This window comes from Lepidochelys kempii, chromosome 11, assembly GCF_965140265.1.
Source record: "Lepidochelys kempii isolate rLepKem1 chromosome 11, rLepKem1.hap2, whole genome shotgun sequence".
Taxonomy (NCBI): Eukaryota; Metazoa; Chordata; order Testudines; family Cheloniidae; genus Lepidochelys; species Lepidochelys kempii.
This window is the reverse complement of record NC_133266.1, coordinates 10,203,160-10,225,438: the sequence shown is the minus strand read 5'-3', so window position 1 is coordinate 10,225,438 and position 22,279 is coordinate 10,203,160. Positions and strand designations below refer to the sequence as shown.

The window sequence follows — 22,279 nt, the reverse complement described above, 5'->3', positions numbered from 1 at the left end:
AAACAAAAAATGCAATTTCAGAAGTTCATATAACATCTTCACCGTCGAAGCAATCAGGACTTAAATACTGGAAACTAAAAGTTTAACTGATGGCTTTAAGCTAGCTCTGCTCTAATAACAAAACAGTAACAATGTATGGGATTGAGAGGTGGATGAAATATTTTATGAGATGTTACGGATTTCTTTTTAAAAAACCTCAATACCATTAATTAATTTATTAACTTATTAATTCACCTTTCATAGATTCTAAGGCCAAAAGACACTATTATGATAATCTAGTCAGACCACCAGTATAACACAAGCCACAGAACTTCCCCAAAATAATTCCTAGAACAGAACTTTTAGAAAAATATGAGGAGGTTACTTACCTATATGTGGAGGTTCTTGAGATGTGTAGTTCCTATCTGTATTCCACTGAGAGATATACGCGTGGTGCCATGCACCTGGAGCTGGAGCGTTTCAAAGTAGTAGTGTCCATTGGTCCGCGCATGCACCCTTGCTCTGCCTCATGGTTTCGACCAAGGTGATATAGGGTGGGGCACACTGTTTGCACTGTCAGTTCCTTTGCCACTGCAAATGGAACAGATCTCCAGCAGAGGGGAAGGAGGGCAGGATTGGAATAGAGATAGGGACAACACACCTTAAAGAACCTCCACTTACAGGTAACTGGAAGTTCTCTTCTTCTTCGAGTGATGTACCCTATTGTATTCCACTGAGGGTGATTGACAAGCAGTATCTTGCTGAGAGGGTGCAAGGAAGAAGATGGCACTGTGGAATGGAGAACAGCCACACTGAATGAGGCACCCATCGCAGAGTCTTGCTCTAGGGCATAATGGTAAGAAAAGATATGTGCTGAACTCCATGTGGCTTCCCTACATATGTCAGTCGGAACCCTGTGAGTCTCAGGAGAATGCTCAGAAACATGACCCGAAAGCAGCAAGTCCAAAGCTGGGGAGTGGGGTCTCTGATGAGGAGAATGCACCAGGAGACGTGGGACCTCACCTCATCTAGGTCAAACAGCTCAGGAGGACCAAGAGCTGACTTGAGCCTCCCTAGTGTCAGCAGCATGCGCTCCACAGACAGAGCTGGGGCCAAAACCAGGGCAGGAATGGAGGATTGCCTCTGAACCAATGATTCCCATGACTTTGGGGGTATCGATCCGGAAGGGGTATGCAGTTCGGTAACCAGGATCGGCGGATCCAAGGTTCTATGTGACTTCTTGTTGTGTTTACATGCCGTGGAATGCGCCACTTTTCCGTGGCTAGAACCTATGGAGGATGCAGCATCCTTCATAGGTCTTGAGGAAGACTTACTGTCATGCTTATGCACTTTTCCTTGCCTCATGGCTAGGCCCCTGCACAGGGTCCGTAGTGCTGGTACCAACAGAACTGGACTGGAGCACCATGGTAGGAGGTGCGCTTCTTGATGCTCAGGTCAATATTCAGGGAGAGAGGGGCTCCCCAGCCTGGATCCAACCGCGGCCTTATGGCAACATCTGTGAGGTGTTTCCTGAGATGGAGAGCACAGCCTTCCTGGATATGGGCTGGGAAGGAGAGACAGATACTGCACCTGGATGCGATGTGGGCTTCGCCAAGCAGCAAAGGCAGCGCTGGTGCTAGTCACTGATGGGAAACGAGCGAGGGCAGGAAGTGCAGATCTTGAACTCTGGTATCTTTGGCATATTTCAGTACCCAGGTGTGGGTGCTGATGGGGAAGAGGGCAGGAAACCAGCAAAAATGGCTTCCCAAAATCCTTAAAGTCCTGAACTACCACTACCACTAAAACTACTACAAAAATAACAAAACACTAACTATACAAGAATAAAACAGTCTTTTCTCCTGAAATTAGGAAAGTGCGTCACAAGAGAAGAGAGAACAGAAGAGGCTCTGACTCAGACCATGCGGTGATGAGAAGGAACTGAGGCCATGGTCGGTCTGCCTCACTCTTTATTGCTTCAGTCAAAACCATGAGGTGGAGCAAGGGTGCATGTGTGGAGCAATGGAAACTGCTATTTTGAAAAGCTCTGGTTCTGGGTGCATGCGTATAACCCTGAGTGGAATACTATAGGGACCATCACTCGAAGAAGAACCAATACTGATTTAAAAACAGTCAGTGATGGAGAATCCACCATGACCCTTGGTAAACTTTTCCAATGGTTATTTACTCTCACTATTAAAAGTTATAGACTGTTAATCAAGTCACCTCATAACCTTCGCCTTGTTAAACTAAATGGATTGAGCTCCTTGAGTCTATCGCTATAAAGCATATTTTCTAATCCTTTAATCATTCTCATGGCTCTCCTCTGAACCCTCTCCAATTTATCAACATCTTTCTTGTATTGTGGAAACCAGAACTGGATACAGTATTCCAGCAGTGGTCAAAGCAGTGCCAAATACAGAGGTAAAATAATCTCTCTACTCCTACTCAAGATTCTCCAGTTTGTATATCCCAAGATCGCATTAGCTCTCTGGGCCAGAGCATCACACTGGGAGCTCATGTTCAGCTTATCCACCATGACATGATCCACCAGATCTTTTTCAGAGTCACTGCTTTCTAGAACAAAGACCCCCCATCCCTGCAAGTATGGCCTACATTCTTTGTTCCTAGATGTATACGTTTACATTTAGCCATATTAAAACGCATATTATTTGCTTCTGCCCAGTTTACCAGCTGATCCAGATTGCTCTAAATCAGTGATCTCTGTCCTCTTCATTATTTGCCACTCCCACAATTTTTGAGTCATCTGCAAACTTTTCAGTGATGACAGTAGGGAAAAGAAAACCAACCTTAAACAGCAGTCTAATTGCTTCTTAGGACTTGTCTACACAAACAATTGCATACACCGTGGAAAGCTGCCATAGTCTAACTATTCACAAACACAATAAGAAATGCATCCGATGAAGTGAGCTCTAGCTCACGAAAGCTTATGCTCAAATAAATGTGTTAGTCTCTAAGGTGCCACAAGTACTCCTTTTCTTTTTGCGAATACAGACTAACACGGCTGCTACTCTAAAACAAACACAATGGTGACACATGTTAACCATTAATTAGAGCACTCTGATCTAGTCCTCACTGAAACAGAACTAGCTCAAAGTGCTCTAGCAAACTGTTAACACACATTGGCAGGGTATACCCAGCTAGAGCTGGATAGTTTCACACCCTATCATGCCGTGGTCTCGTTTAAGGGTAAGTGTACCCAAGTCCTTAGATTTCTACTGGCTAAAATATGAAAAGGATAATAAACAGCACTTTGATTATGCATCAGTTCAGCTACATAATTTGGATTGGAAAGCTAATTTCTCAACAGAAACTTTTGTGCAGTAAAACTATTAAAGTTATAAAGGTCCCATAAAAAACTCTCAAGAGACCTCTTTGTAACAATTAAACGTAATGTGTAAGAGCTCTTAAGAGCGTGCGTCTTGTAGGTTTGAAGAATCCTCCCCACTGATCAATATTTATTAGTTTAGCCATTTTAATCAGAAAGCAAAGGCATAGCAATTCCCTTTGTTTTAGTACTTTGTCTCTGCCATAAGTTACTGAAGAAGCATCAGTTTTACTGGAGGATGGTCTTTTGCCTCATTCAGTATTTCTACAGAATTCTAAATGCTCTCTTACGGTTTAGTAATCATATTAAAGGCTCCAGCATTGCTGCTTAGTTTAATCCATAATTCATGTGGCTAAAGGTAAAGCACAATGTATGTTCTGGAACGCAAAAACACAACATCAGAAAGCTCGAGAAACCAAACCCCAGAAAATGGCAGTACAAAACCTACCCCGTAAAAACCCGTCTCTATTCATGTAGTAAACTTAGACATGCCTCACTAAAACTCTTTGTTAGTTTAAGTAGGACTGCTGTATTCCCAGAAGTTATCAGAAACATGCCTCACATAACTAACTAACTAACTCAGAAAATTATACTTGTGCTTAACTAGACTGAACATAATCTAAATCAAACATCAAAAAAGGCTGAGAATTTTATGACCTATTTTAAACCTTCTCTTTTTGTACTACAAAAATCATTGGAAGAAAAGGAGTACTTGTGGCACCTTAGAGACTAACCAATTTATTTGAGCATGAGCTTTCGTGAGCTACAGCTCACTTCATCGGATGCATACCGTGGAAAAATCATTAGAGCACTAGTCAATTCATGCTAACACATTATAAAAAGTCCAAAGTTTAAAAAAAACAAAAAAACTAGAACAGTGAAGAAAACATGAAACAATATGGAGAGACTGGGCTTTTGATACTAGAATACAGTGCTAAGAAGTTAGATTAGGGATTCTAAAGTCTTAAATCTCACATTCTAATCATCTGCATCAGAATCTTCAGTCTGCTAGAAAACTCTAATGACTGGCTCCCCAGTAGCCTTAGTAATTGGGCACTAATATCAGAATATGAAGAGAGGTGAGACATCAGAATGAAAACTAGTGACTGATTATATGATTTGAAAGTGAGACACAGAGGCCTAGAATTCTACTGCACTTTAGTTGGACTGACAGTAAAAGATGTATGTAAATCAGAGAAGAAAAGACTGATTTAAAAAAGGAAGCATTTTTATTACAAAATCATTTTTCATTTTCCAATGGATTTTTCTTTTGGTAACAAAGCCAGTAATTTAATCAAATGGACATTGATCAAACCTTAGAGATCATATAAATGATCATGCTTTTAATAATTTGAGACACTGCATCATTGAGAATGCATTATCTTGAAGGTAACAGTGTAACTTACTGCTTCTTCCTTTGGAAAAAAAAGACTACAGCTTATGCTTTTTCCATGTTTGCATTCACGTGTATTTACTGACATCCTTTCTGGAAAAAAGTACTAGAGTATTCTAAATTATGGTCCAAAATCATGATTTTTCCAACATGTTACTGCCATGTTTTGAGGTATTACTGTAGAATACTATAATAATTATTTTTAGTAAAATGACCTCAGACCCATTGATTTGGCACTATATACTGTATCCTTATACTCAATGGAAAATGAATTCGTAACAATGGACTTTATCATTTAGAAGTACAGTATACTGAAAATATTTCAAATTTGTTTTGTTTCATCTTGCCAACTCATTTGTGAATATTGGAAACAATCATATTTGTGTTAATGCAGTTCACATCCCCTACTATTCTCAATATGGATTTGATTGAATCATTGCAATTTGAACGAGTTTCCTAAACAAACATCAAATCACTTTTAACTGGTAGATACAGGTCCATTGTTGAAAAACTGGCTTTTAATTTTCAGGCCACAAATGTAGTTTAGATTTCTATCAGCTTACACCTACAAAATAGTAGTTAGAAGTTAGAATGAATTTACAATTATTCCTTTTTACAGTTAATTGTAGGTAGAAACCCAGAGACTAAATTGAGACATCTGAAAGTCTGGCCAATAATTTAATATTCTTAATTTCAAAATACAGTTTACTGTGAAGTTTGCCACTTTCCTCTTGGCTAGGAACATAACATTTTAATTAAGAGATGTCTTGACAATTATACTTAGAATTCATGTAAGATTTTATATTTACAAAGCAAACTACATACATTTTGGTTGAAAGTATTCTTCTTGTACCACGAAAGAAAAATTAACCTTGCTGATCTCTACATATAAAAATAGCAATTTGTAACTTTAAAAAGAAGAATTAGTGAGGTTGCAGGGTTTTATTCTAAACTTATCTAGGTTTTCATATTGTTACCATAGTAACTCGTATCTAAATGCAAATATAATCTGCAAGATATACCACTCAAAATTACAATGACACATTATGTGACCAAATAAATAATACACAAGAGATTAATATAATAAAGGAACTACAAAGAATTTGTTGGAAATATCAACACAAAGGACTACCTTAGCATATTAGACCACTACACATCATCTACTGCAGTATTCTGACTCAGAGCAGTGGCCAATATCTTGTGAAGGTAACTCCCTCCCACCATCAATAATTTACCCAGCCATGTGTTCAATGATAAACATTGTGGGGACAGAGGAGAAATTCTTTTCTGCCCACCACCAGCGAGCAGTTTATACCTTGAAGCATGAGATTGGATTAGCTTTATTCTTTTATCTAGAATAGCTACAAATGTTATTAATGGCCAGAACATTTATCCAGTTCTTTGTAAAAATCCAGCCCTCATGTTTATCTCAATAGCTTCCTGCTGCAGTGAGTTCTATGAAAAGTCCGGATATCTGTTTTTTAACTAAAGGATTTCATTCTTCAATTGGCATGCATGTAAAGACAAACAATTACAAGTCTTTTTTCCCACTGATGTGCAGGAGATTTATGCACAGAATTAGCATTAATGGGAGTTCGGTATGTAAATCCTCCTCCCACTAGTGCCAAAATAGACCCCTTATAGAATGTCTTCACAGAGAATTACATTTAGTAAATAGCTCATATTTCTTACCTTTATGGTAAAATGTGAGAAAAAACAAAAGCACTCCCATAAACATGTTACTCAAAAAGGTGACAACGCCACACGTAATTCCTTCTGGAACAGGGTAGACCGTCTCCACGAAAAGCTCAAAGAATATAGGTATGCTACTATTCAGGAATACTCCCAGCAAGATACAGGATGTGTATAATGTAGCTACAACAAAAACCAAAAACAGTGGTTTAGTTTCATAGTAGCATTTTGCTATCATATTTCAAACAAAAGATGCCCATGATATTAATGCTTCAGTAACTGGAAGACAAAGGAGAATCAAACCTATATTTACCTCTGTGCATCATATAGGGTATAATGTCTCTCTGATAGTAGTCAGCATTTATTTTTGGTTTGATCATTTCAGCAATTTTTATTTGGATACAAATTGAATTCCTGACGATACATTGAGTGATTTGGAGTATGTTTACCAAATATCAGAAAACAGAAAACACTGGAAAAAATATTTATGCAAAGAAACATCTAGGCTGAGTTACCTCCAAAGTGAACAATAACTGTTTTATACTCAGTTAGAGCAGAAACAATTACTGTACTGAATCAGACACGAACTGGAAATTAACATTTTGACTCTCAGTTCCAAAGGTCAGAACTAATTTTTGTTTTCACTTTCCAGACAAATAATACTAATGATCTACCAGCTACTAAGGCATTGCAGGATTAGCCTCTAGTTCGGTGGTTCTCAAACTTTTGTACTGGTGATCCCTTTCACATAGCAAGCCTCTGAGTGCGACCCCCCCCTTATAAATTAAAAACACTTTTTTGTATATTTAGCACCATTATAAAGCCTAGAAGCAAAGCGAGGTTTGGGGTGGAGGCTGACAGTTCACAACCCCCCCTCCCCATGTAATCACTTCGCGACTCGCTGCGGGGCCCCGACCCCCCATTTGAGAACACCTGCTGTAATTGAAAAAGCAGATCATTTGTCATTGCAGGACTCCAATTTTTCATCCCGGATGCATAATATTAGAATATGGCAATTTCTTTCATTGGCTGGGGTATTTTGTTCTGTAACTTCTGATGTCACTGCACTTCTTCCAGTTTCATGCTAGTATAGATATTTTAGCTAGGAAATCTAGATCTTCTAAAGCTATGCAGAAATAAAACATTTTTCTTTTCATTCAGTAACACATTAAGGATCCAAATCAAGAAAGCACTGATTTCAGTGGGACTCAGTCATGTGCGTAAGAGCAGTCCTGAATAATGATGGTTTTCTAAACTGGAGTCTCAGTGACATGAAGAGACCTATCAAAGGAAAAGCAAACGTAAGGGAAAGAGTTACCTAGAAGAACTATTAAGACCGAAAAGAACAAATAAAATGTTTAGAATATTTCTTGGAGGTTCTAGAAGAGCTCCGGTGATATGAAAAGAAATATCCTTGGGATGCAAAAAGTCACCCAAATTGCTAGAAAAAGATTTCCAATTTGAAGGTATCTTTACCCTGTGCTGTGGCAGAAGGATGATATATGAAATCTGAAACTATACTATATTAAAATATTCATCATGGAAAGTGGAGAATTGACAAAGCTGTGCTTCATCTTAAATTAAGCATTGCTCAATCTCTCAACTGAGAAGTTGTTAGTAAGCAGGAGACTTTTGGCTTAAAAAATTCACCATTTGTCAAAATGTGAGGTATAATGAAAGGCAGAAAACAAGGCCTTAGGAGATACAGTAGAAATGCCTATTCATCAGTTCAATCATTTGATGCGGTTCTCTGCCAAAACACAGAGACATATTTCTTTCCCTAGAGCAGGGATTTTGCCTGGAAAAGGAGAGGGAGGAGGGGAGCAGAAAAGGCTGCCAGGAAGATGATATAGTGGCAAAACTTTGGAAGGAGACTGTTCAAGCTGGCCTCTATATTTGTTTTTAACAGGCTTGGATATGATTGTCTCTCTCTCTTTTTAAATATGAGAAACTGTAAAAGCTTTCCCAGCTCCTGTACAATCTTTTATAACCAGCTGGAGGATGAAAGTCAGGAACTGTTCCAAGATAAGTTCAGAGTTCTCAAAGAGTGAGAACAAAATTTAGTATCCTGAAGCCAACAGGCTCTTGTATCTGAAACTGAATGAGTAATTCTCCTGCCATGATATCCACAGATTCTGCTGCAAGCTCTCACTGATACTTTGAAGTTAGTAAATCTCTTGCAAAAATCCTGGTTACATCCAGTAGCACAGCCTCTTGCTTTCGCACTTCCCTAATCCCTGTTAAATAAACAGCAATCATTGATTCAGTTTTCTAATTTGTAGCTACTTATTTGAATCTTTTTTGGTACCAGAGGCAAAAAGGGATCTGGTAGTGGCTTCCGAAGCTGCAGTGTCAGAATAGGAGACAACAGAGACAGGTCTTTTCTCCCCAAAAAAACTCAGCTGGATAAATCTGTGGACACCTATTTAGAATTAAAGTGAGATTCTCTAATACTTTCCAAAGAGAAAATACACAAGGAACTAGTAACTATTGGAAAAAACTTCAGATGGTGAAAATACATTAGCCATCCTGTGTTTGAGAAATTTTGCCCCAAATTTTAAATACTTGCAATTTAGCCAACCAGTTCTCATTAACTTTGAGAATTGTGTTCCTACACTATAGCTTCATCTACAGTATAACTATGTCTTGCAGGGGTGTGAAAACTCCACACCCTGAGTGACATCGTTATACCAACTTTAACACCGACCCCCAGCGTAGACAGCGCTATGTTGGCAGGCGAGCTTCTCCCGCTGACATTACTACTGCCTCTGACTGAAGTGGGGTTATTAAGCTGATGGGAGAGCTCTCTCCTGATGGCTTAGAGCGTCCTCACCAGACACACTATAGCAGTGCAACTGCACCAGTGTAAATGTGTAATGGAGACCTGCCCTAAATCTCAAACAACTCTAAGATGGAAAAGAAATCAATCATTGCTAACTGAATAGTGCACCAGTGTTGAACACTAAGGCACAAGCTACATGACTTGGGAGGCTCTAATATAATCAGGTTTGCTCCAGGATAAGCTGTACTTGGCAAGACAGAGATTTGTCCAGCAGAGGACAGAATGAGTTTGCTATAGTGAGTTCCTATGGAATTACAAAAGGTCCTAATGTTGATTCTGCTGGAGAAAAGGATGGCATGCTAAAGTAACTAAGAGAGCCCCTGCGTTTGGCGGCAAAAAGCTCCAGCTCCTCTCATAAGTACCATGTGGGGTGGAGTTGTCTACAGAATTTTCCAAATAGCACCTTCTTATTCAACTAATCTATATCCTGTATGTTTTCCAAGCCACAATGTTTGCTTTTGTGACAAACACACATTTTTATATTACAGTGAGCAATGCAGAGTCAACATATCACCTTGAAAGACATTTACCCTCAATCACAGCATTATCCAAGATACTGGTGTATTTCCTTATTAGAGTAGATAGCATTGCATTTTTCTATTCCAACGGCCTATCTAAGTAGGAACTTACGTGGCCCACACTGCAGCAGTAACTGTAGGAAAATGCTTCAGTATTTCAACATGCCATCATTTGGCATCTCTGAAAATTAGTATTTTAATGCTGGCAACCGTCACATAGAAGTGCAAAGTGGGTTCTTCTCTTCCTCATTCACCAATACCGAAAGTGTCAACAGTACTGACTTCAGAATCTTTACTGCTGTAGGTAATAGTTATAGATAAGGCTGTGAGTCTGTCACGGAGGTCATGGAAGCCATGGATTCTATGACTTTCCGGGACCTCCAGGACTTCTGCAGAGGCCAGTGCGGCTGGCTTGGGGGCCACCTGAGCAGCTCAGGTGCACCGACCACTGCTGGGCCAGTCTCGGGCCACCGCACCCCTCCCCCAACAGCAGGAGTTTGGGTATGGGAGGGGGCGCAGGGCTGATGCAGGGAGTTGGGCTTGGGGTGAGGGAGGGGGTGAGGGCTCTGGGTGGCGGTTACCTCGGAGAGAGGGGACGGGGAGAGAGAAGGCTCCCTGGAAGCAGCAACATGTTCCTCCCTCGGCTCCTAGGCAGAGGCGTTGCCAGGTGGCTCTGTGCACTGCCCCTGCAGCTCAAACTGGCTGCAGTTCCCGGCCAACGAGAGCTGCGGAGCAGGCGCTTGGGGCAGAGGCAACATGCGGAGCCCCCACGGCCGTGCCTCCGAGTCTGCCTAGGTAGGGGCTGTAGGGACATGCCGGCTGCTTCCGGGAGCTGGGCAGAGCCGAGTAGGGAGCCTGCCAGCCCCGTTAGCCCCCACCTCTTCCCCCCAGCAGCAGTGGTGCCTCCATGATACCCGCTGCCCAGAGCCCCCACAGCGCTCCTTGGCTGCCCCTTACCCCAGAGCACCCAAGTTTTAGTAGGATGTATAGTACAAGTCATGGACAGGTCACGGGCCATGAATTTTTGTTTACTGCCCGTGACCTGTCCATGACTTTTACTAAAAGTACCCATGACTAAAACAGCCTTAGTTATAGATCATATTTATATATATCCTCTTCAATCAGAAAGCTTTTGGGACACTGCATAAACACTTAAATATAATATATCATAAAACACACGCACTTTAAAATCTTAAAAAATACTAAAAAAGCCAAAGCAAGAGGATCAATATTAAAGGCAGAAAGAACAGGGCGTGTTGTAGATCCCAGGATGAATGTACAGGACTTGCAGTAAGAAAATATAGCTTTTAACTTGTGAACTAAGAAAAAATGGATGTGGAAATGACAGTATTAAAAATCTGGAAGCCTTCAATAACATATTTATAATCACGTTTCTAACTGTAACCACACTTTAATGACAACATTTCCAAGTTATGGTAGTATAAAGCATCTAAAACTCCTGAGTGCTGGAAATATAATAAATAATTTTACTGTATCAATTCAGCATTTAAAAGTAACAAATCCAATTTGGTTGACTATATAGAAAGTTATAAATAAAATATACAGTGCAAGAAAAATTTATTGGAAGAAGTCAGATAAATGGTAATCCAAAAGTGGCTTTGGCCTTTTATTTAACATACTGTAGTGAGTACAGTACCTAAAATACCAGCTCAAAGGGTGACAAAGCTGCTATGGCAGGGTGAGTGCCAGCTATTAAATGGAGTCCATTTACTTCTCATAACAGGACTTCAGGCTGCACGATCATTAAAGGTTCCCATGATTTTTTTATAGTTTAAAAGAACTGATGTTAAAATTACACTAAATGATTTTTCAATTAAGAAACTCTGACTACCATCAATGGTGCAGAATGCAGACAAGTGCAAGTACCACCAGAAAAGCTAACATTTCTTCCTCACTCCCTTACTCCAAAAACAGGGTAAACAACTAATTCATGTCTGCTTGGATAAAAATACACACCAGAACTGTACTTCATCTGCATGACATATATCATATCAGAAGAGCACTTGCCCTTTCTTATGAAAGGCAATTAACTGGGAAAAGAGCAGTGTGCTAAGACATGTGCTTAAGCCACTTACATTAGCAAGCTCGAGTCATTAAGAAATAATAAAATCTTTTTTTTTTAAAGCAACTGTGATAGAGTACTTGGTATTTTTAGGATCTATATAGATCTCTTTGTATATTAAGCAGCTATTAACTAACATACTAACATAAGAATGGCCATACTGAGTCAGGCCAAAGGTCCATCTAGCCCAGTATCCTGTCTTCCGACACTGGCCAATGCCAGGTGCCCCAGAGGGAATGAACAGAACAAGTAATCATCAAGTGATCCATTCCCTGTTGCCCATTCCCAGCTTCTAGCAAACAGAGGCTAGGGACACCATCCCTGGCCATACTGCATAATAGCCACTGATGGACCTATCCTCCATGAATTTATCTAGTTCTTTTTTTGAACACTGTTATAGTCTTGGCCTTCTCAACATTCCCTGGCAAAGAGTTCTACAGGTTGACTGCGTTGTGTGAAAAACTACTTCCTTTTCTTTGTTTTAAGCCTGGTGCCTATTAATTCCATTTGGTGACCCCTAGTTCTTGTGTTATGAGAAGGAGTAAATAACACTTCCTTATTTACTTTCTCCACACCAGTCATGAGTTTACAGATCTCTATCATATTCCCCCTTGGTCGTCTCTTTTCCAAGCCGAAAAGTCTCAGTCTTCTTAATCTCTCCTTATATAGCAGCCGTTCCATGCACCTAATTATTTTTGTTGCCCTTTTCTGAACCTTTTCCAATCCCAACATATCTTTTTTGAGATGGGGCGACCATATATGCACGCAGTATTCCAAATGTGGGCATACCATGGATTTATATAGAGGCTATATGATATTTTCTGTCTTATTATCTATCTCTTTCTTAATGATTCCCAAAATTCTGTTCTCTTTTTTGACTGCTGCTGCAGTGGATGTATAGACTATCCACTATAACTCCAAGATCTCTTTCTTGAGTGATAACAGCTAATTTAGACCCCATCACTTTATATGTATAGTTGGGATTATGCTTTCCAATGTGCATTACTTTGTATTTATCAACATTGAATTTCATCTGCCATTTTGTTGCCCAGTCACCCAGTTTTTTGAGATCCTTTTGTAGCTCTTCGCAGTCTGCTTGGGACTTAACTATTTTGAGTACTTGAGTAGTATCTGCAGCATCCGAAGCTTTGACACTTACTGTATGCATAGCACACATGGTTGTGGTTTCCATAGTTCTCATGTTTTCTGATCTGCCAGATCTGCCATTTCAGTATGAATAGCATAGGCAGAATGTTCATCTAAAGCACTGCTGATTGGGCTGCCTTTGGTTGGGCACTCTCCCAAAGGTTAGCATGGCACTGCCTCAGTGGATGGGAGCCCTAACCAAGATTCTTGTTTGAACCATGTAATATTTAAGTTTGAGACACCACCAGGCCAGACAACGCTCCAGTGTCCATTCCAATCACACCTACTAGGGAGGAGAGAATGATATGCCTCGATGATAGTATCACGGTCAGAAAAAGTATAAAGGACAATAACTAACTGTGATTAGGGATCGACATCTCTCATAAAAGGTAAAAAAAATGGCTCAAGGTTTGATTTCTTGGTTTCAGAACTGGTATGGGAATACTGCTTACAAGAAGACAAACATTTCCCTGTTTGTATATCCCAGATTTTCCAAAACCATTTATTGATGGGGCAGATGTATGAGCTTATTTGGTTATCCGTTACTATAAATTTCTCTGGCAAGAAGAAAGAATTGTAATAGAGCAGTGCCCCCTGCCCCCCCGCTTACCCTGTCCACACCCCCTGCCCCCTCCAGAGCTGGGAGTAGGGCTGTGGCTCCTTTGGTGGGGGGGGGGTAGAGGGGGGGCACAATACACAGATGGGGTAAAGGGGCCAGGGCCACAGCTGGGCTGGGGGCAGGGCCGGAACAGAGCAGGAAGCAGATGGGGATTGGCCTCGGCCACACCACGCCCCCCCAAATGTTCCTCTCACCTCAGAGCTTGGGGACCTATAGAATAGAGGAAGTGGTTAAACAGTGGTAGCCATTTAGCTATTCTCAGCTGGGCTTAAAACATAGCAAAACTGGTCTCAATCAGCTCCTAGAATATTTGCATTCGAGGAAAGTCATGAAATGTATATTAACTGCCTCCTCTTACATGACACCCTCTCCAGAAGTGGTTCACAGACCAGATGCTCATTCAGTCTGGAGAAGAGAAGACAGAGGGGACATAACAGTTTTCAAGTACATAAAAGTCTGATACAGGGAGGAGGGAGAAAAACTGTTCTCCTTAACCTCTGAAGATAGGACAAGAAGCAGTAGGCTTAAATTGCAGCAAGGGCAGTTTAGGTTGGACATTAGAAAAAACTTACTGTCAGGGTGGTTAAGAACTGGAATAAATTGCTGAGGGAGGTTGTAAAATCTTCATCATTGGAGATTTTTAAGAGCAGGTTAGACAAACGCCTGTCAGGGATGGTCTAGATAATACTTAGTCCTGCCATGCATGCTGGACTAGATGACCTCCCGAGGTCCCTTCCAATCCTACAATTCTATGATCTTGATATCCACTGTCTTCAATAGACTTTGAATCAGGCCCTTAGTGTCGGGGAATGTCAGGCATACTGCAAGTGAGTGGTGCTGTCCAAGCTTCCCCGAACCACTATTATCTATTCCTGGGGGAATTCTGTGGGACTGAGCGCCCACAGAAAATGGACCGCCCCCTGCAGAATTCCTGTGCTTCCCTGCAGAAAACGGCAGGGAAGCCAAGGGAAGCCGTGCCCGGAGAAGGGGGATGACAACCATAGGCAGTTTTGGGGAGGACTGCCCCCCAAACAGAGGCAAGGCATGGGAGGCTCAAGGGGTAACGTGCCACTGCCCCACCTCATTTCTGCAAATGCAAGAGCTGTCCAGCTGAAGTAGGCTGTGTCTCTTGGCTCTGCTGACTCTGCAACTGAACGTTGCCTCCTGGATCCTAGTGCCAATCATGCTCCTCTTCTATGTGCTGGGAGCCTTTCTGTATTCTGGGCAACAGTGAGCGCCAGCGATGAGGCTGGGTAAGGGGGGGCAGGGGAAAATGAGGGAAGGGGGAAAGAGGCAGTGGGGAAGGAAGGGGGAGTGGAATAGGGTAGGAGGAAGGGAATGTGCAAGTTGGGGGAGAGGGATGAGTTGAGGAAGAAAAGGGGATAAGGGAATCATGGCGGGAAGCGGAAGCCTGGCATGCGGCATCTCCTTGGCAGCAGCTGGGGCTCCCCCATTAAGCAGGCACATTGAACCCTCACCCTAACATGCCCTACCCCCCCTAAACCTGGACCCCCCATACTCAGACCCCCACCCCACTGAGCCCCAACCAGCTGCACCTGGATCCCCACCCCATCAAGCCCCCCACACTCAGACCCCCACCCCACTGAGCCCTAACCAGCTGTACCTGGATCCCTACCCCATCAAGCCCCACTCCCTCATCACCCAGACTCCCCGCACTGAGCCCCCCACACCCAGACCCCCCCACTAAGCCCCATCTCCCCACACCCGGACCTGCTGATCCCCAACCACCTTCACGTGAATCCCCTGCAGAGTCCTATTGCCCCTGTACCTGGAACCCCTCAATGAGCCTCTGTGCATCCAGATATCCCACTGAGCGGCCCACACCCAGATTGCCCCACACAGAAACCTCTCACCCCACACCTGGATCCCCCCACACTTGGATCCTGCTGCCCTGAGCCTGCCCACTCACACCTGGTGTGCCTGGTGCAGAGGAGCAGGGCCCCGGGGTGTTTCTGGGGCAGGCCTGGCCCTTGCACTATGTCAGGGTCAGGTGCTGCCTCGCTGCCAAGTCCCTATAGCGGGGGAGGTGGAGGCTTCAGGTGCCCACCTCAATACAGACAGTGGCCTGTGCTCCCCACTGCCATGCTGGAGCCACATTTATTTATTGACAAATAATATTTGCAGAATGTTGCAGAATTTTAAAATATTGTGTGCATAATTTTTATTTTTTTTGGCATGGAATTCCCTGAGGAGTAATATATCCTGACCTCCAGTACCCCGGTTATTCCAGTAATGGGCCTCTTAGGAGCAGAAAAACTGCACCAAATCATGTAGAGGTTTCTATGGATAAACAAGGAGGAGGGTAGCTCTAAACTCATTTTCTCTTGGGACTCAACACAGAATTTAAACAGGTCTTTAGAGATCTAAGGTGTTTCTAATTTGGCAATCATGCTAGAATCCAAGTGCCAAGATGATAGGCTGGTGCCTCACTTAGATGTCTGTTTTGTCAATTTCACTGAACTCTGAAAATGTATTGAAGGAGAGAAATTCTGACCCAAAATCACACCCTGCCACAGTTTTAATCAGTTTGTTAAAGTAGAACAGCAAAACTTCCTTATAACTTAATTCCTATCCTGAGCAAGGATAAGAACAATAAGGGAAGTAGCCAGCTTTAACTTTTCTGTAAGAAATGTGGCCCATTGTGAAGCAACATAACTTTTATTGTAATTTGTTTAACAGAAGCAAAGATAAAAAGGAAGGATTTCTCTTTAAAGTACATTTATAACATTAATATAGGTTTCAGAGTAACAGCCGTGTTAGTCTGTATTCGCAAAAAGAAAAGGAGTACTTGTGGCACCTTAGAGACTAACCAATTTATTTGAGCATGAGCTTTCGTGAGCTACAGCTCACTTCATTAATATAGTTCATTGAATGGATTTTCATTCCTGTGTGTGCTTAGCAAATTCTTATATCTTGATATAGTTATGGAAGTGACTGGAAATCTGATCAAATTGGATTTGCTCCCAACATTCCCCAAAAGAAAAGCAAGTAAAACTTGTGGTTAAAGCTGAAGTACAAACTTTGAGGAGCTAAAAATTGTATGAACAGGTAAGTGATCCTTCAACTAAAGAGTAGAGATCATGAAATAATGGAGGCTTCATATTGCTGAGTTTTAAGATCTGTTACATTTATAAGTATATTCTTGAAATGTTCCTCACTTCAGATCCAAACTGACTTTGCTGTACTTGCTTTTCATTTTTGATAATCATAATAATAAACTTAACCTTTACAAAGCACTTTTCATCGGTAGATCTCAAACTACTTTAAGGAAGGCAAGTGTCTTTGTCTCCAATATTACAGATAGGAAAAAACAAGGGACAGATAGATGACATAATTTGCTCAAAGTCCCACAGGAATAAAAATCTAGTTCTTCAGAGACCCTAGCAACTCTATGATCACTGGGCCATGCTGCTTTATTCACATCAAACATACGCTTTTTATGGTAAAGAAATTATTCTAATCATTTTACCCTTTGTGCATAAATAATTTTCTAGCCTCTCTCACTGTGGTTGTTTCTTCAATATTATGGCCTATATTTGGGTAGAGAGATGTGTTCTTATTTGCTGTAAGTTTTAATTTATTTATTTTTAATTATATTGCATAATTTAAATTCAGTTGTTGACACCATGGATTGCCATGGAAATCTGACTACCTGATGCCCAGTGTGAATAAAGATTTTGTAAAAGGAAATTCTGACCCAAAAATCTTAAAATATTGTTGAAAATACTGATAAATATTAGAAATGTATTGATATTTTTTGCATAAAACATTGAATCTGAGTCATATGCAACTGGCGTTACATACCAATTCTTAGAAAGTGTTAGTATTTATATCCATAGGTATTATCATCAACACAAAGTGGCAAGATATTGAAATTGTCATTGTGCCATGTTATATAGTTATCTTGGGTCAAAATACCCCATTTTACATTAATTAATGTAATGAGCTCAATACAAAGCAAACTAACAAAGCATTTGTGATAAGTGAAGGGTGGGGCCCTCCCTTTTACGGACACCCAGCCAGCCAGTTAGCTACAAAATCCATTAGTAGCTGTTCTCTACTTGCTTTACCTGTAAAGGGTTAACAAGTCCACAAGTAAAAGAAAGGGAGTGGACACCTGATCAAAAGAGCCAATGGGAGGGCTAGAACTTTTTAAAATTGGGGAACAAACTTTCCCTTTGTTGTTGTTCTCCGGAGAGAGGAGACACATAGCAGCAACGCTATAAGAAGCTTTAAGCCAGGTATGGAAATCATCAGATCCCACTTGGAACTACTTATCTGAAACCCCAGATATGTAAGTAAATCAGGGAATGTCTAGGAAGATGCAATTAGGGTTATTTATTTTATTTCTTATTGGCTTGTGGACTCCTCTGTGCTAACCCCCAAATGCTTTTGTTTTGCTTGTAACCTTTAAGCTGGACTTCAAGAAAGTTATTTTGAAACTTAATCCTTATAAGTGGTTCTTTTAAAATCTAGCAAAAAGCCTAAGTTCCAAATGTATTTTCTTATTTTTTTTGTTTTTAATATAATTCACCTTTTTTAAGAACAGGATTGAATTTGTGTGTCCTAAGAGGTGTCCATAGGTTGTTTAATTAGCTGGTGGCAACAGTTGATTTCCTTCTCAGCTCTTCCCCGGAGTGGGGGTGAAAGGGGTCGAGGGTACCCCACTGGGAGGCATTCCCAAGTGCGCCTTCCTGGGTCCCAAGGGGTTTTTTGCACTTGGGTGGTGGTAGCATCTACCCATCCAAGGTCAAAGAGAAGCTGTAACCTTGGGAGTTTAATACAAGCCTGGAGTGGCCAGTATTAATTTTTACAATCCTTGTGGGCCCCCACCTTCTGCACTCGAAGTGCTAGAGTAGGCAATCAGCCTTGACAGCACTATTCTAGCACAGACAATGGAAACAACTATTTCTTAGAGTTCAGTGTGTATACAAAACTGTCTTTGGAACTCAATGAAGAATTTAGCTTAGCATAATTTAAATAATGTTTATTAAAGTTTCTTAAAAGAAAATTCAAGCTTTCTTCAAGTGTATTGTAATCAGTTATCATTCTTATATATGTTTCCAAATATGCTTTCATGTCAATTCTGCTGAAAATATCATTAACCACCACCCCCGCCCAATAATGACAGAAAGCAGAAGTCCTGCTATATAAAAGGAAGAAAAGCCTTTTGAATAGCAGCCTGATCATAAACTACTGTCAAATAAAGAAAACATGAACTAGTCATTGATTTTTAATATCAATGTTAAAGGTCTCTAAGCAATTAAATTTTGTAAGAAATCTCTTCAGATGATGTCATGCTTATTTAAAAGGAATTAGGGCAATATTTTATAAGCAAAACCACGTTGCTTTGACCCCTTTTTCAATATATTAACACCATCTTCCTCCCTATTTTAGCTAGAGATTTATAAAATTGCTACACATATTGCTGATTGAAAGTTGGTTTAGACAGTAGTGGGTGAAATTTTTCAACTGAAACCTTTTATCGGCCAAGAATGCAGATTTAGTGACAGCAAAATGTTTCACAAATTCATGTCAGTTTCATCAAATTGCTAATTTAAAAAAATCCAAAAATTTGACAAGTTTCATTAAGATGTTTTCTGTACAAAACATTTCATTTTTTATATGAACCAACCTTTTGTTGTAAAATTTACTTTTATTCTATTTTTTAAAATGCAAAAAGTTAATAAATAAAAAAAAGTTTAGCTTTTGACCATTTTGTCGAAAAAACAAATTAAAACAAAAACAAAAACACACATTTTGTTAGACCCAAAACATTTTCCAGCTTTTGAAACTGCCAACAAAGATTTGCTCAGTTCCTCTACTCAGATCTTAAGGGCCTCTTTCTTTCACTTCACTTTAGGGAGAATAACCATACCTAACAACTACTTCCCCTTAAACATGTCATGAACCAGTCTAGTGAATTGAGCAGAAGTCCTAGAGCTCCAGAGTTTTAGCTCCAGCTCTATCAATTCCCTGGTGTTGGGCTGGCCAAGCAGTTTGGGACTAAATTTTCAAAAACTTGGTACACAAATATAGTCATCTGAGTACTTATTTTGGAAGGCCAATGGGAGATGAGCAGAGATTTTTCAGAGTAGGTGGCTAACTTTGTGAACTGCAGAGTGTATGGGCATTTCAGGATGGGCACAGCTTCAGGAATAGACTATTTGCAGAATTGAGGTAGGATCTGATAAGGCAAGGGCACACAATTTATTCACAAACCAAGCAGGTGCAACTTGAGAACGCATTGGCAGAGGTGGTCTCTAATCCACAGGTGCCAACTCCATGGGTGCTCCAACCCTGGAAGACCCATGGAAAAAAATCAGTGGGTGATTAACACCCACCGGCAGCCAGATCTCCCCACTATCCCACAGCGCTTCCCATCCACCGGCAGCCCCACTGATCAACTCTTCCCCCTCCCTCCCAGCACCTCCCGCCTGCCACAATAAGCTGTTCTGCAGCATGCAGGAGGCACTGGTGGGAGGGAGAGGAGCAGGGATGTGGTGCACTCGAGGGAGTAACTTGGCGGGAAGAGGCAGGGAAGGGGCTGAGTGGGGCCTGGGGCAGAGCGGTGGTTGAGCATCCGCAGGGCAAGGAAGAAGCCAGCACCTCTGCTCTAATCTGCCTCTCACTAGCAGCTGGTTGATTCACTACACTTCAGAGAGTTCAACACACAAAACTGTTTATTTGTGATACCCTCTGGCTGCTCAACTGTGCCAGAGCACTAATCTCATTGATGGTTTCACATACAATTGTCTGAGCCACCCAGGATGCCTGCTGATTCAGCCGCTGCTCTTGCTCACATTGAGTTGCTGACCCTCCTCTAGCTGACCTTTCAGTGGCCAGCATGTATACTGCATGCCACGCAAAGGCCCCCACTTAAAGCCACAGAGTTTAAGGCAAAAAGGGACCACCAGATCACCCTAGTCTGACCTCCTGCATATCATAGGCCACGAAACATCACTCAGTTGACTGCTTCTTGATTGCTTCCACAGTCCCCCTGACTACTCACACCATTGAATCTGGTAGACACTACCAAACACACACCTTCTCCTTCTGAATAGCATTCCTCTCATGGGAGTAGCCTTTCACAGGTACCTGGCTCATCCTCCATAATATTCTGATCCATGAGGTTTGCTTCCTCTTCCAAGTAGCTGGCTTTCCTTTTGGAACAGCTCACCTCCTGATTGCTCAGACCAGCAACATCAGATGAGCCCATCCTGATATCTGGGCAGTTTCAAGATGTTGCTGCAACCTATCATGCTTGTGTTTTTGCAGGTGTAGGGCCTATTGGCTTATGAGAAAGATGTTTGCATATGCTAATGAGCAGATGAGGCACCCAGGAAAAGAAATTTGATACCACTGAAGCTCTTCGAGAAGGAGTGGAGTGGAAGTGAACACACAAATCCTGGAAGAGAAACCTGTGTAGGGAGCAGAGAACTCCTCTACAGGTACCACTGCACATTTATGCTAGCTTCTGCAAAAATTATTTTGGACCTTGATCTCTTTGCCTTAAAAACCCCACAGTAATACAGGAATGATAGTAATTGTTACAAAAAATACTAATAAATTGTTGCAGCTATACATAGTGCTCATCTTACAAACATAAAAAAGCGCAAACAACATCCTTGACCTCCAGTGTCAGTGTTGCTCCACTGACTGAGCACACAGAGATGCTTCCACATTAAATAGTCATCTCACAATCCTTCCCCAAAGCCCAAGTGCCACTAGGCAGTGGCCTGCATTCGACCTTCTATACTTTGGCTCAGTTATAGTCTATACCCTCCAACTTTTAATTAAACAAAAAAGTTCAACCAAATCAATTTAAATGTGCTGTTTCTCCCACTTACTGTGAAGCGCAGCGGTCATAAGCATACTGCATCATTACACTTAGGAATAATCTGCATGAAGCCCTATAAATTAGTACTTTAAATAGCTTGTGCATTTTCATCCATAAGAATGTATTTTATAAAGATGTATTACTGGTATTCAATATACAAAGACCTACATTAAACAGGCATATTGCATTTATTTTCTATTACTTTTTACAAAAAAGAGCTGCTTATAAAAAGAAATGCCCGTCTAGTAAAGAAATTGGGAAGTTGGGCAGGAGGAAAAATAAATCTTGTACCGCAGATATAAATTAGGGCCTAAATCCTTAATATCCCCTTTTAAAGATTTGCCAGTACTCATTAAAGCTAGCACTGCTATTCAAGGCAAGGTTTTCTTAAAAAAGTGCTCAGATACTACAGTGATGTGCACATTAAAATAACTTACACAGAAAACAGATAGAAAATCTACCACAGGAAAGGAATAGTTTTATTTGGGTACTTTACAAAAACCAAATTTAAGGGACTGCTTATTATGAAGGCAATAACAATACATCTATTTTAAACTGAGCTCTAAACAATCAGATTAAAAAGAAGAATCTAACCTTTAACTACACACTGATTTAGGAGATTTCATGCCAAATCCTAAAATATGTACTTGTACACAGGAATGAGGTAAGAAAAGCTTTTAAAGGAAAGCTTATTGCACTGAAGTGCTACAGTAACATTACTGTCTACTCTGGACACTGCTGAAGTTATCACGAGTTGAAGTAATTTTCCACCTCACCGGAGGTGCTCATCATCTTGGAAG

At 41.0% G+C, this 22,279-nt stretch overlaps 1 protein-coding gene across 3 annotated transcripts in view; it reads right to left on the bottom strand.

The window, feature by feature from the left end:
* SLC49A4 (solute carrier family 49 member 4) overlaps nucleotides 1-22,279 on the bottom strand; it is a 192,901-nt gene that overhangs the window by 27,618 nt on the left and 143,004 nt on the right. For 2 of the 3 annotated variants that reach the window (XM_073305107.1, XM_073305106.1), the window contains exon 8: nucleotides 6,411-6,593. In XM_073305107.1, coding sequence (XP_073161208.1) covers nucleotides 6,411-6,593 — 183 coding nt within the window. Of the gene's footprint in view, nucleotides 1-11; nucleotides 1,544-6,410; nucleotides 6,594-22,279 lie in introns of those variants that run through there. The other variant, XM_073305105.1, reaches the window with a different exon arrangement.